The 13211-nt window shown below is 38.5% G+C and overlaps 1 protein-coding gene across 1 annotated transcript in view; it reads right to left on the bottom strand.

Annotated features, from left to right (window-relative positions):
* The window catches only part of LOC122813566 (calhepatin-like), a 51787-nt gene extending 38778 nt beyond the window's left edge, over positions 1–13009 (bottom strand). Inside the window, exons 1-2 of the mRNA XM_044085964.1 lie at positions 12910–13009; positions 7905–7952 (exon numbers count right to left, since the gene is read on the bottom strand). Of these exons, the coding sequence (XP_043941899.1) occupies positions 7905–7952; positions 12910–12912 (51 nt within the window). The 5' untranslated portion in view covers positions 12913–13009. The remainder of the gene's footprint in view (positions 1–7904; positions 7953–12909) is intronic.
* Between the last annotated feature and the right edge of the window lie 202 nt (positions 13010–13211).

Below are 13211 nucleotides of genomic sequence, written 5' to 3'. Positions count from 1 at the left end.
ACCCTTGCATCTGATGGTCTACCTGCCAACTTCCTAAAGATTGTTGCTGAATCTCTACCTTACCCAGTTTTAATCCTCATCAACTGCTCCATGCAAGAAGCCTACATCCCTCAACTCTGTCAACCTACTGAGAAATAACAATAACTTTGTATCTGCTATATTTTTAGATCTATCCAAAACATTTGACATGGTCACACACTGCAAACTACTAGACTCCCTGGCCTCCCTATCCTTCGCCCCCTCCACTATTGACTGGTTTAAAAGCTATCTGTCACACAGACAGCAATCAGTCCAATGGCAAGGCATACAATCTCCTTTACTCCCAACTACAATAGGCGTACCACAAGGCTCAATATTTGGGCCACTTCTGTTCACCATATTTACAAACAATCTGCACACCTCTACCCAGCATGCTTCACTTATACAGTATGCTGATGATTCAACTCTCATCTGCTGTGCTCCATCCCTTTCCACCCTACAGCAACTCACTCAAGAATCCTTTAGTTTTGTAGAAAAATGGATTACAGATACCCAACTAATCCTAAACTGCAACAAGACAAAACTGCTACTTTTCACCCCCAACAAATCTACATCTGCCCCTCTATCCTTTACGATCTCATCCAAAAATGGCACTATCATATCTCCCTCTGATCACACCAAACTCCTTGGTGTTGAAATCGAGAAAAACCTCCTATTTGATGTTCATATCTCACAGGCAATAAAAAGGGTCCATAAAAAAATGGTACCCTGTATAGGCATAAACAATTCCTCTCAGAAAAGGCACAGATTTCTCAAGCCCAAACCCATTTATTGTCCACTTTAATGTATGCCGCACCTATTCTTACCCAAATCAGGAAGGTTGATTTTGCCAAACTGGAATCATGTTATAATAAAATTGCAAAGTTTGCTAATAACTCCACTTTCAGAAGCCATCACTGTCAATCTCGAAGGAAACTGAAATTGTTAGAACTTCCCCAGTTCCAACTAAATCCACCAAAAGTAGAAGCAGCAAAATGAAAATGGCAAGCAAAAAATAGCGTATCACAAATTTTATTCTCCGCTTTCGTCAACAGACTTCTTCAGAGTGATAAAAAACAGGGCAAAAATCACATGACTTAAATACTTTAAAAATTAATTAATTATTCAATCAAGCAGTAAAAATCAATCATTAATCGTATTAGACCTGTTCATAAACTTATTTACATAAAATGTAAAAATATAAGGTCACTGTCCTTATTAATATGTAATTGACGATGTTTTAAATAACATTTCACGTTTATAACATCGTTTAAACCAGGAGGGGAATCAGATTTTAGTCTAATTTGCCAATCAGTCTCTCTTTGCTGCAAATAATTTTTATAATCACCATCCCTCATGTCTTTATTACAGACCTCTAAAACAGAAAACAAATATTTCTTAAAATTAGGACATAAAGAATGCTTAAAAAGAGCATTAGTGTCTTCTCTTTTTTTAATGCTATAAAGATGTTCCCTAATGCATGTTTTTAAATGCCTGGTGGTCATCCCGACATAAAATGCCGGACAGGTTGAACATATGGCAATGTAAATGACCCCTTGTGTACAACAATCAACATAGCCGGGCACTGCAAGGGTCCTATTTGTTGAACACACCGAAATATAAGGACCCAAAGAAATGTAACGGCACATGTTACAATTGTAACAACAGAATCAATTCTGATATGTTTGACATATTAGGAGACAAGCCATTTTTTATTCATAGAAACAATTACAATTTAAAGAGAATTTTGGAAAATAAAAATGGTGGCCACATTAAGGTTTTTAGTGACAAAAAAGGTATGCACTGTTGTTACAATTGTAACATGTGCCGTTACATTTCTTTACATGTGCCGTTACATTAAATTAGACTAAAATCTGATTCCCCTCCTGGTTTAAATGATGTTATAAACGTGAAATGTTATTTAAAACATCGTCAATTACATATTAATAAGGACAGTGACCTTATATTTTTACATTTTATGTAAATAAGTTTATGAACAGGTCTAATATGATTAATGATTGATTTTTACTGCTTGATTGAATAATTAATTAATTTTTAAAGTATTTAAGTCATGTGATTTTGCCCTGTTTTTTATCACTCTGAAGAAGTCTGTTGACGAAAGCGGAGAATAAAATTTGTGATACGCTATTTTTTGCTTGCCATTTTCATTTTGCTGCTTCTACTTTTGGTGGATTTAGTTGGTTTTGTTTTTTTCTGGGCACCTGCGTTGTTCCAGAACTTCCCCAGTTACTCAATTACCAGCAGTTAGCCATTGCGTATAAGATAGTAAAATACCCTGATAAAAGCCCAGCACTGTCAGTTACTCTCTCTCTCTACAGAACAAATCGCCCTCTCCACTCCACTGACAAACTGCTCCTCTGCATCTCTAAGGCTAATAACAACGCAGCGAATGGTCTATTTTGCCACTCCATAGCTCGAACCTGGAACACCCCCACTTCTCTGACTACTGCCCCCATCATAACACATTTTAAAAATGCAATAAAATCACATCTAATGAATACATGGTTATGTCCATGTATTACATGAATTTCATAGTCTCAACTCTCTTTACACCCCCCTCCCCACCATTTCTAATGTAAATATGCTACAGTTAAGTAGTAAACTGTTGATTTCCTATTCGGGTATTATGTCACTCCATTTCATATGTCTTCCTCATACCACACCTCACGGATTTCCAGTAGACATTTGATTGTATATGACTTTCTATCAATCTATTTTGCCTATATATTAATGATATAAGCATGTAGTATAGATTGAAGTTTATGGGACTTTTCATATCTGTAATTTTCCTCACTTATTGTTGATATAGGTTAGCTTGTACTACTTTTGTTTGATTGTTAATCTCACTATGGAGCTTTTCTCCCCAGGCCTCCGCAGTAAATGGACCTGCATCCTGTTGGATTATCCCAGTAAACAAATGTAAAATAAAATAAAATAAATAAATAAACAAAACCATCTCCTTTGAAATAAAAATCTACTCGGTAACCCCAGCAAACTCTGTAACAGTAAAGAACTATTCCAAAGCAAACCACATCCTATTAAGCGATAGTTTGTCAAAATTCAAAGCCCCTCCCATCCTGAGTTCACAGCAAGTTACGCAGAATTGTTCACAGAGACCCTGGACAATCATGTAAATAGCTATATAGATGCTACTTTCACTATAGATGTAAGCCCCAAAAAATCTAAAAACATACCACACTGATGGAATCCTAACCGTAATAGGGTATATAACAAATGGATAAAAAGTCATGACCCCAATCAGGAAGAGCAACTGTCATAATGATAGGAGCTCTCTAATTAAGGAAACAGTACAAACTAAGAGGACAATATTTTCTAATTTCTGATATCACTAGTGGAAGTTGGTTACACCATGCTGTAAGGTTTCACAATTAGTCAATAATTTTATAAGCTTTTTAATTTTACCACTGTAGTGCTAGCCTTTTCTGCATGTTTAGAGGATTTTTTTTGCCAGACCAATAAATAAATTAAAAGACAGACAGATATAAAGAAAGATAGGAGTAGGAATTAATTTTGTATGTGAGTAAACTCCCAGTGCTTAACAGCGTTTTATAAAATAATCTATTGTCCTTTGGGCACTATGAAGGAACAGGATGAAAAACGTTATCAACATAAAAAACATTATGTGTAGGAGACCCCACTGATGTTACTGATAGACTACTATCATCTCTTGTATTGTATACTGCTCTGGGCATATGTTACTGAGGTATGTACTTTCCCATTTTTTTTCACTGCCTAGAGACTGTATCTTAGCTCATAATTCAAGATGTACCTCATGGTCCATGTATTCAGAGATGGGCATCTTTAGGTCAACAAATACAAATGTGATTCCGTACAAATCTAATTTGATGACAAGAGACTTGAAACTCATCTTAATTCTGAAATTATTTGATTTGCAGTAACTTTTTTATTGAGACATAAATGTGTCAGTGTATTATGCTTCATTTCTCTCAGGAATATCTTTATTGCTTTCAGGTATATCTTAAATAAATATGCTGACAATACCTCTGAACATATTAGTGGAAGAAATCTGGACAAAGCCTAAAATACCAGGGGAACAAAGGCCCCAAAATAGGTACAGAGTTTAAGTATTGCTCTTATAAACTTAGAAAGTTAGTTGAATAACAGGAGTTGTGTTAGCATGCATTTTCCAAAGGGTATGAAGTCTGAAACTCAAATGTATATCATCATTTAGTGACTTCAATCTTCAGTGGATTGCTAGAAAACCACAAATTTTATGAGGAACATATTAAAAATATGAAACAAAAATCTGTATATTTTACAAAAATCTGGACAGTTGAAAGATATGGCTGACATGTTCAGGTACATGTTCTGCATAAAAGTTCCTATAGCATATCATTCATAGGTTCATAGGTTGGTACTAGGCTATCTGCCTTAGGGCCTATACAATCCTTGCCATAACAATTCCCTGGCTATTTCTTCTCACACTATTTACTTCCCTGGATCCCTGTCTAGCAGGGTGACTGACGTGATCCCCGGGGTGAATTTCCTTTCTCCCATCCAATCATTAAGGTTCTTTTTGAAGATGGCCAAAGAGGTGCTCTGCTTGACATGTATGGGCAGTTTATTCCAGAGTCGGGGAGTCTCTGGGTCAGGAACCTATCCCTCCAGCATGTTTTGTTTATTGTGATGACAAGGTTTAGATCCCTGGAGCGTGTAGTTCTGAGGGATTAGGATTTCTTTAAGTGTAGTATGTCCAACAGCTCTGGGTTTGATATGGCCTTGTATGTTAAGCAGAGATTGCCTTGGAGTAGACGATATGCAACAGAGTATAGATGGAGTTTTTTAAGGTGGTCAGTATAGGGCATCTGCTTTAGGCTTGTGATTCTTTTAGTGAGGTATTTCTATGGCCTTTCCAGTTGTTGCAGATGTCTTGAGAGGTACATACCACATGGGGCATTGTATTCTATAATTGGTCTAATGAGGGATGAGTACAGTGGGACAATGACCTCCTTTTTTCTGGATGTAAAGCCTTTAGTGATGAGGTGTGCCACATAGAAGGATTTCCTGACTGTTCTGGCGATGTGGTTATTGACGGTGAGACCACTGTCCACCTGTGTCCCTAAGTCTTTTATCACACTTTCATGTTTAGTGTACTGCCACCTATGTGGTAATTCATTGGTACATGTTTTTCCCAAAGGGGATAACTATACATTTCTTGGCATTGAGCTTGAGCCCATGGCTCTGGCACCAAGCATCTGTTTCTGTAAGGCCCTTTTGTAGAGTATCCACATCATTTGGGGATTCAATAATGGCTCCCAGTTTGCAGTCATCTGTGAACTTTGTTAGGCAGAGTTGCTTAGTGTTGGCCTGTACTTCATAGAAGTAGATGCCAAACAAGAGAAGTGTCAGGACTGAACCTTGAGGTACTCCCCTTGTCACTTGTCTGGAGCTGGATTTGGAGTCAGCTACTTTTACAGTGTGGGTTCTGTCAGTCAGTAAATATGAATAGCCAGCATGTGGGTGAGAAATGCACAAAAAAACAAAGAAAGTTTGGATTAAGCCAAAAGACTAAACCCTTTTATTGTCCATACCGGTTTCAGCTGCAAGGCCTCCATCAGTGGAAAACCGGTATAGACAATAAAAGGGTTTAGCCTTTTGGCTTAATCCAAATGTTTTTTGTTTTTTTGTGCCTTTTTCACCCACATTCTGGCTATTCGTGTTTACTTCAGGATTTGGTTCAGCCTTGCATTGTCGTATGTGCAGAGTGCTTTTTACTGTGCTGGTTCTATCAGTAAGCCAGTTGGCAACCCATCGAGTGACGTAGGGATTAATGCTCAGCTTAGTAAGTTTATCTATGATTCCAGAGTGGGGGATGGTGTCAAAGGCCTTGGCGAGGTCCAGATAGGATGTGTGGACTGCCTTACTCTCATCCACGGCTCTGGAGACTGATTCAAAGAATTCAGTTAGGTTCAGGAGACAAGATCGGCCCTTCACGAACTCAAACTGGGTGGGGTTCAGTGTCTGAAGGTTGCCAATGTCTTTGTTTGTAAGTTCCATGATAATACGTTCCATGGCATTGCAGATCAGGCTCGTCAGACTGATGGGGCGGTAGTTCCTGGCATCCAAGGTGGATCCCCCCTTGTGGAGTGGGATAACTGTAGCTGTGCGCCACTCAGCAGGCATGAAGCCTAAGGTGAGCCTATGATTAAACATGACACATAGGTGAGGTGCCAGTTCATTTTGTAGTGCATGTAGTACAATGCCCGGGATGTCATCTGGTCCCATGGATGCTGTATTCTTTGCTTTGGAGAGTGCGTTTATTACCTGTGTGGCCATTATTACCGGAATTTGGCAATCTTCCGGTATTGAGATGGGCCATTTAGGGATGAGAGGGGGATGAAGTTGTCACTGAATCAGTCTGCCAGGATATTGGCAATATTCTTGGGATCAGTATATTTAATGCCATTCTGTTGTAGCTCAGAGCAGATCTGAGCATTGCCATTTAGATTCTTGATAGTTATAGAATGCCTTCTGGTTGTCTTTGGAATCTTTGGCAATTTTATTTTCGTAACTAGCTTTGGAGGATTTTATGAGGGATCTCAGCTTCTTACTGAGGCTGGTAAGGGAGTTTTTTACATCCTGGGATTTTCCTCTTTTCTGCAACAGTTTCTTCCTTTTGTTATAAAGTTTGTTTATGGCAGGGGACCACTAGTTTGGCTTCCTTTTTTTTGGAGGAGAGCATCTTGGTTCTATTTGGGATGGCACGATTCATGCATGAGTGGATGTGCTCGTACAGTGCCTTAGTGTAGGACTCAGCAGTCAAACTTTCAGTTCCCGTCTGCATGGGTGTCATGAAGTTTGTAACCTCTGACTTGAGTAGCATGAAGTTGGCTTTGGAGAAGTTTTTTATGGAGGTTTCCTTATTGGGGGGTGGGGGTGGGATATGGATGTTAAGGGTGATTAGCTTATGGTCTGACCTGAACAACGAGGGGGGTGACCATAGGTGTGGAGCATCGATTTCCCATGTTGGTAATGACCAGGTCTAGGATACTGGAGCCCCTGGTGGGACTATGGATTAGTTGACCCAGGGCATTGCAATTTATGAATTCCAAGAACCGTTGGGCAAAGGTGTTGGTACACGAGTAGTTTTCCCAGTTAATGGAAGGGTAGTTGAAATCACCCAGTATTAGGGTGTTTGGTTGTATATTAATAGTTTCCAGTATGTTTAGAAAGGTGTAGTGAGAATCTTGGGGCATGGTGGGGGATCTGTACCAAGCTACAATTTGGATTGCAGTCTTACCTACTGTTAGTTGCACCTGGAGAATTTCAGACGCATTGTGTTGGGCAACTAACCTGGTGGTATGAATATCCTTGTTGAATATAGACACTCCTCCATCTTTAATGTTTTGATCCTGGTTTGCTGGCCGAAAATTGTGGTAAGAGTTGTAGCCTGGTATTGCAGAGGTGGCCTCCGGAGCCTTGAACCAGGTCTCAGTTACTGCACAGATATCGATGTTCTCCATTTTTAGGAGTGCCTCAAGAGAGTGCATTTTGAGGTTCAGACTTCTAGCATTGAGTAGTATTACCTTCAGATTTTGCATGCTTGTACCTGTTACGGTAATATATACATCACTGAATACATATCGTATATGTATATCTCTATCCATTAGGCATAGAGTCTTGAACTAAGACAAAATATCCCCTAAAATGTCATTAAAAGAAAGAAATTTCAGCATAAGCACAGAATATTTTACCTGAGATTTAATATAGCACCTTCATAAAAAATTATTCTAATGTTAACTACTGAAACTATGACCAAATACCTAGAATGGTAAACGGCATTCTTACTATTTTTATTACTAAAAAGAGTATTATGTACTTACTTTGTCTAGCAGTTCAAAACGTTCACGTAGTTTTGTCTCATCAACAGACTGCAAATAAATTTGCAAAATATTTATTACAAGCATGTACAGATAGAAAAAAAGCACATAACATTAAAATAATAGTATGTATAAAATGCAGTGAGATTAACTGTTTGCAAGCTTATTCATATGCATCTAGCTTTTGGAGTGTGAGCATATCAGTGTGTCAATAGTAGCACGGCTGAATAAAAATTAACCAAAATCTTTTCACCTGAAGCTTTCAGTGATAATGGAGAATTCCCTTTACTCTCCTGCTGTGTAACCTTTTAGTAAGGATGCTTAAGGAGTGTTTCCTCACAAGGGGGGGAGGGGTGCAGAGGGGCTTGATTTAGTCTGAGTTCCAAACGTGCTTTCAGCAAAACATTTTCATTTATTTTGTTTTCAGCTAAACTGTTGATCTATCAATGTGAATCCTTTGAAGCTACTTAGGCTCATTGCCTGTGCAAATATTTGAAGAGGATGTACTTCAGGTGAGATATATTGGATCCACTGCTTACTTTTAGTGACTCCAAGCACTTATTGCAAACCATGTCTTACTTTAAAATACATAAACCTAACATCTCCTCCATTGTATAATACAGTGTATGTACTAACTGAAAACTATAGCCTCTCAGGAACTATAGTGTTTTCTAACAGCACCTCATGACTCAAAATAGATGCAGTCATCTATGCTTTATCAAAACTATATTAATGCATAATCTAAATACAGAATAATAAGAATTTGTGACAGTCTAATTTATTCACAAAAAGTTCTAAAACTTTCTGCTTTATCTGTTTGCAAGGGTTAAAACCCACAAAATAATGAAAACATTAGAACATTCAGGAAATTATAGTGTCAGTATTATTTACATTCTTGTGTATCTTCAGCTTCAGTTCAACTATGCTTTTTGCAGGTATAAACCAGAAATATCCGGCTCTGCATAACTTCATCGCTTAACACAATATAAACTGCACCCTTCCTGAAAGCAACAACTGGCAAGTCTGCATTTATTTGTTCACTAAGGATTTTACATAGAGTTGCAGTATCCAATTTGCAGTACATTTTTAACAATTTTATAATGGTCCCCCTGCTTCAAATGAAAATATTTTTTATCGTGTGTGTCATACAATGCTGTTTATTTATGTTATTTTTATCTTATATACATAACATTATATCCTATACAGCAATGTTTATTTTTCTCTCTGGACTTGTTTGTAGGTAAGACTCAATGCTTTGCTCAAGCGGTCATTGTAGGGCATGTGCTGGAATTACCTTAGTGTGCTCCTGTTAGTACCACTGGAAGAGCACCTACCACAGGTGTGTGTGTGTGTGTGTGTGTGTGTGTGTGTGTGTGTGTGTGTGTGTGTGTGTGTGTGTGTGTGTGTGTGTGTGTGTGTGTCTGTGCAAAGACTGGCTGATATGACTATGACTGTTAAAATGCAATAGTGCAAGAGAGAGAGTCAAGAACAAGATATACATGTATTTTTTTTATTTTAAAAACAATATTTTTAGTTATTTTCTTTTTACTTGTGTCATTCAGTAGGAAATAAGAACACATAAAATTATTAATTCTGTTACCTATTAGCTGTACTGATTTCTGTTTTGAAATACCTAGCATTTTAATTGTTGTGTAAGATTTACCTCCCAAATGTAGACTAACTGAAATCACTGACAAGTATCATTCAGTTACTATATGATATGATACTGAAATATGTACAACCTGAAAGCAAACCAGCGAGATAAAAGATTTATAGGTTCATAGGTAGGTACTATGCTATTGGCCCTAGAGCCTATACAAGCCTAGCCAAAAAGGTACCCTGGCTTTTGCCACCCAAGAAAATTATTTTCCTGTGCCCCTGTTGAGCAGAGCCACAGAAGTGACCCCCCCCCCGGGGTGAATTTCCTATTTCCCATCCAACCATCAAGATTTTTCTTGAAGAGCGCTAATGTGGAGCTTTGATTGCTATAGATAGGTAGTTTGCTTCAGAGTGTGGGAAGTCTCTGGGACAGGAATCTATCCCTTCAGCATGTTCTGTTTATTGTGGTGACAAGGTTTAGGTCCCTAGAGCATGTAGTTTTTTGAGACGGTCTTTGTAAGGCATCTCTGGTGTGGAACACTGGTCACCCATGTTGGTAATGACCAGGTCTAGGATATTTCTGCCCCTGGTGGGGGTGTGGATAAGTTGATCCAAGGCGCTGGAATTTATGAATTCCAGAAAACGTTGAGCAAAAGAGTTGGTACATGAGTAGTTTTCCCAGTTATTGGTGGGGTTGTTGAAATCATCCATTATTAGGGTGTTTGGTTGTACCCTAATATTTTCCAGCATATCAAGAAATAAAGAGTGGGAATCCTGGTGCATGGCGGGGGATCTGTAGCAAGTTACAATTTGGATTGCTGAGTTGCCCAGAGTTAGTTGCATTTGGGTAATCTCGGATGCATTATGCTGAGCAACTAGCCTGGAGTTGTGGATATCCTTAATGAATATGGACACGCCTCTGCCTTTAGTGTTTCGGTCCAGGTTAGGTGGCCGAAAGGTGTGGTATGAAATATAGCCTGGTAATGCAGGGGTGCTCTCTGGAGCCTTGAACCAGGTCTCTGTCACTGCAGATGTGTCAGTGGTCTCCATTTTAAGGAGTGCCTTGAGTGAATGCATTTTGAGGTTTAGACTTCTAGCATTGAGTAGCATTACCCTCAGATTTTGCTTGCTTGTACCTGTTACGGTGGTGAATTTGTCATTTGAACCTTGCCTAAAAAAGGTACTATGGGGTGGCAGGAGCCTTAGCTAGCATCTGGAATCCCAAGGGCAACAGGTGCAGGCCATCTCTAGCAAAGCATCGTGGTCTGTCGATTATGTCATCCCAGGCAGCCAGATACTGGATCCCCGTAGAATGACACCAGAAGCTTAGCCAATTATTGAAGTCAATCATTTTGTCCTTGTACTGTGGTATCATTCTGGGTGATGGCAGGATGCTACTCAGGGCTAGGGTCATACCTGCCTGGGCTACAAGATCGGAGAGCTCCTCCATGTCTCTTTTCATGTAATCCAGGGAGGTATGTCTCAGGTCATTCACATCGACATAGACAATGACAGAGTCATATTTGTATTTGTGGAGTGACCTGAGTGCATGTGTTATGTGGTGTATCCTGGCTCCTGACAAGCAGCTGACAGTGAATTTCTCCTTGCTTAGCTGCCATTCTTGCATTATTTTCATATCCTCTGCCCTCCTGTTCTCCTTATTTATAAACTTGACTTATCTCTCTGTTGCTCTGTCTTTTCAGTTTTGGCTTGCCATGAAAAACCTCATTGTACTAATTCAAATTTTTCAGGAATGATTCTTTATGATGGGCTGATTTACTTTTAATTTGCCTACTTCCCCATTATTTTTTATAGGTTTGTATAACTTTGTTCCTAGGTGCCATTTTTTATTCATGCTTGCAATTTTGCATTGTGAATGTTATTTGTTTAACTTGTAATTTAATTTCCAAAACTGTATGCAGTAAGGTCTCCCCCATTTTTTTCTCATACCATTTGCTGCTTTATATTTAATTATACACTCCTCTCTGTGAAAGTCAGCTTCTATGTGCATTTTCTTAACTAATTCACACTGGTTGATAGTTATATTTAATCATATTTACACTGTTGTTAAGCTTCCAATCCATTTTGTCCCGATTCAGATTATGTCTATGCCTAGCACTAACTCGCACCCAGAGTTGGCTCACAGGCCACCTGTCTGAGGGAAAAAAAGCTTGGAAAGCATTGAGAATGAAACTGACCTTTACACTGATTGAAAGACACTGTATACCTGCTAACAGCTCAAATGATCTTGTCCCCAGATTAGAAGCTGTTTTCCTTTGCCATTCTAATTGGTCCTAAAGCTATGCTATTTAACTATAGCTTTCACTGTTACTGTAATGGAAACACCATTTTATTCTTTGCTTGATGTCACATGGAAGAACTATTACAATCCATATTTGCTTTCAGTCTTCAACAAAATGTCAGATTTTCTCCAAGTCAATTGAAACCTATGAAGAATTGTGTGGCCAATGGCTATATCATTCAGTCTCTTTGCTGTAAATTTTTAATAAAATGCTTGCAAATATATTTTGCTTGTAATGAAATCTTCAGTCAGGACATTATAATTCTAAACTGCAATCAAATATATCATCTCATTTTTAATTAAACCAAGAAATTTGCGCCTTAAGTAGAAGTTTTACAGATACTCTGCATGTGAATTGCATCATGAGGTGGGTTTCCTTTTAGGTGGACCTAGGTGTGCACTAAAAAGTGCTTTAAAAGGATGACAAGAATCTTGTTAGGCTAGGCATCTAATGGTGCCCCTGACTGCATGCCTAGAATATTCCAATGTTCCTGTGATCGTATGCCTTCTGGTACTGTGGAGCATCTTTAGTGCTACCTGACACCTTCCTTCCTCTAATACAACAAATTCAAATTCTGACCAAATCTTGGTCAGGTTTCATGGCCGTGCTTTGAGAACTGTCCTGTACCCCCTTATACTTAACGTTCCCTCATCCTTCATATGATTTGTTTGCAAGGAATGAATACGATAGAATTAACTTAACGTACCCTCTTTGTGAACAATTTCTTATGTGAATGCTATATTATGGCTTAGCTGTATGTGTAAATCTAAAACACAGACTTTTTGAAAGAACTTAAATATATATTTTTATTTATCCTTTGCTGAGCAAGTGCCACACTCCCTTAATGCTGCTTACAGTGTAAGTATTGAACTTAATCCATGCACGTTGAGTGAGAAAAGAACCCACAGCCTTCTGATATTTCAGCACTAAAGGCAAATGTGCTATGGGCTGTGCTATTGACACTGATGTAAATTAACTACCCTAAAGTGTACAAAAAAGTGTAAGTGCTTGATAAACAGTCCTTCTAACAAAACGGTTGTAAGAGTACACACACGTTTTGTAAACATTAAGTAATAAAAAGACAGCCGCATGCAGCGGTCACTTACCATTCTTCTTTAGTTGTGATTGGCACACAAGTCGGATGAATCGTTACAAAGCTCCTTCTGTTGGAATTGACAGGACCTGTTTCATGTCACTTTTATACTTTTCTAAAAACCTCCACCTTCTAAAGGTATGCCACTTTTCCTGACCTCAGTATCCTTATCTGTGCTCGTATGCAAGTCCCAACTAATACGGAAACAAATTCTAATTCTGGAGTGGCACCTATTGTTGTAATAAACCTTGCAACAGATATTGATTAGTCAGATGCAAAGATACCAAGATATGTTGGTAATGTTGCAATACCTGG

The sequence above is a fragment of the Protopterus annectens genome, chromosome 1.part1 (genome assembly GCF_019279795.1).
Source record: "Protopterus annectens isolate FY-2018-M chromosome 1.part1, PAN1.0, whole genome shotgun sequence".
Lineage (NCBI taxonomy): Eukaryota > Metazoa > Chordata > Ceratodontiformes > Protopteridae > Protopterus > Protopterus annectens.
This window is presented reverse-complemented; position numbering and strand designations above follow the sequence as displayed.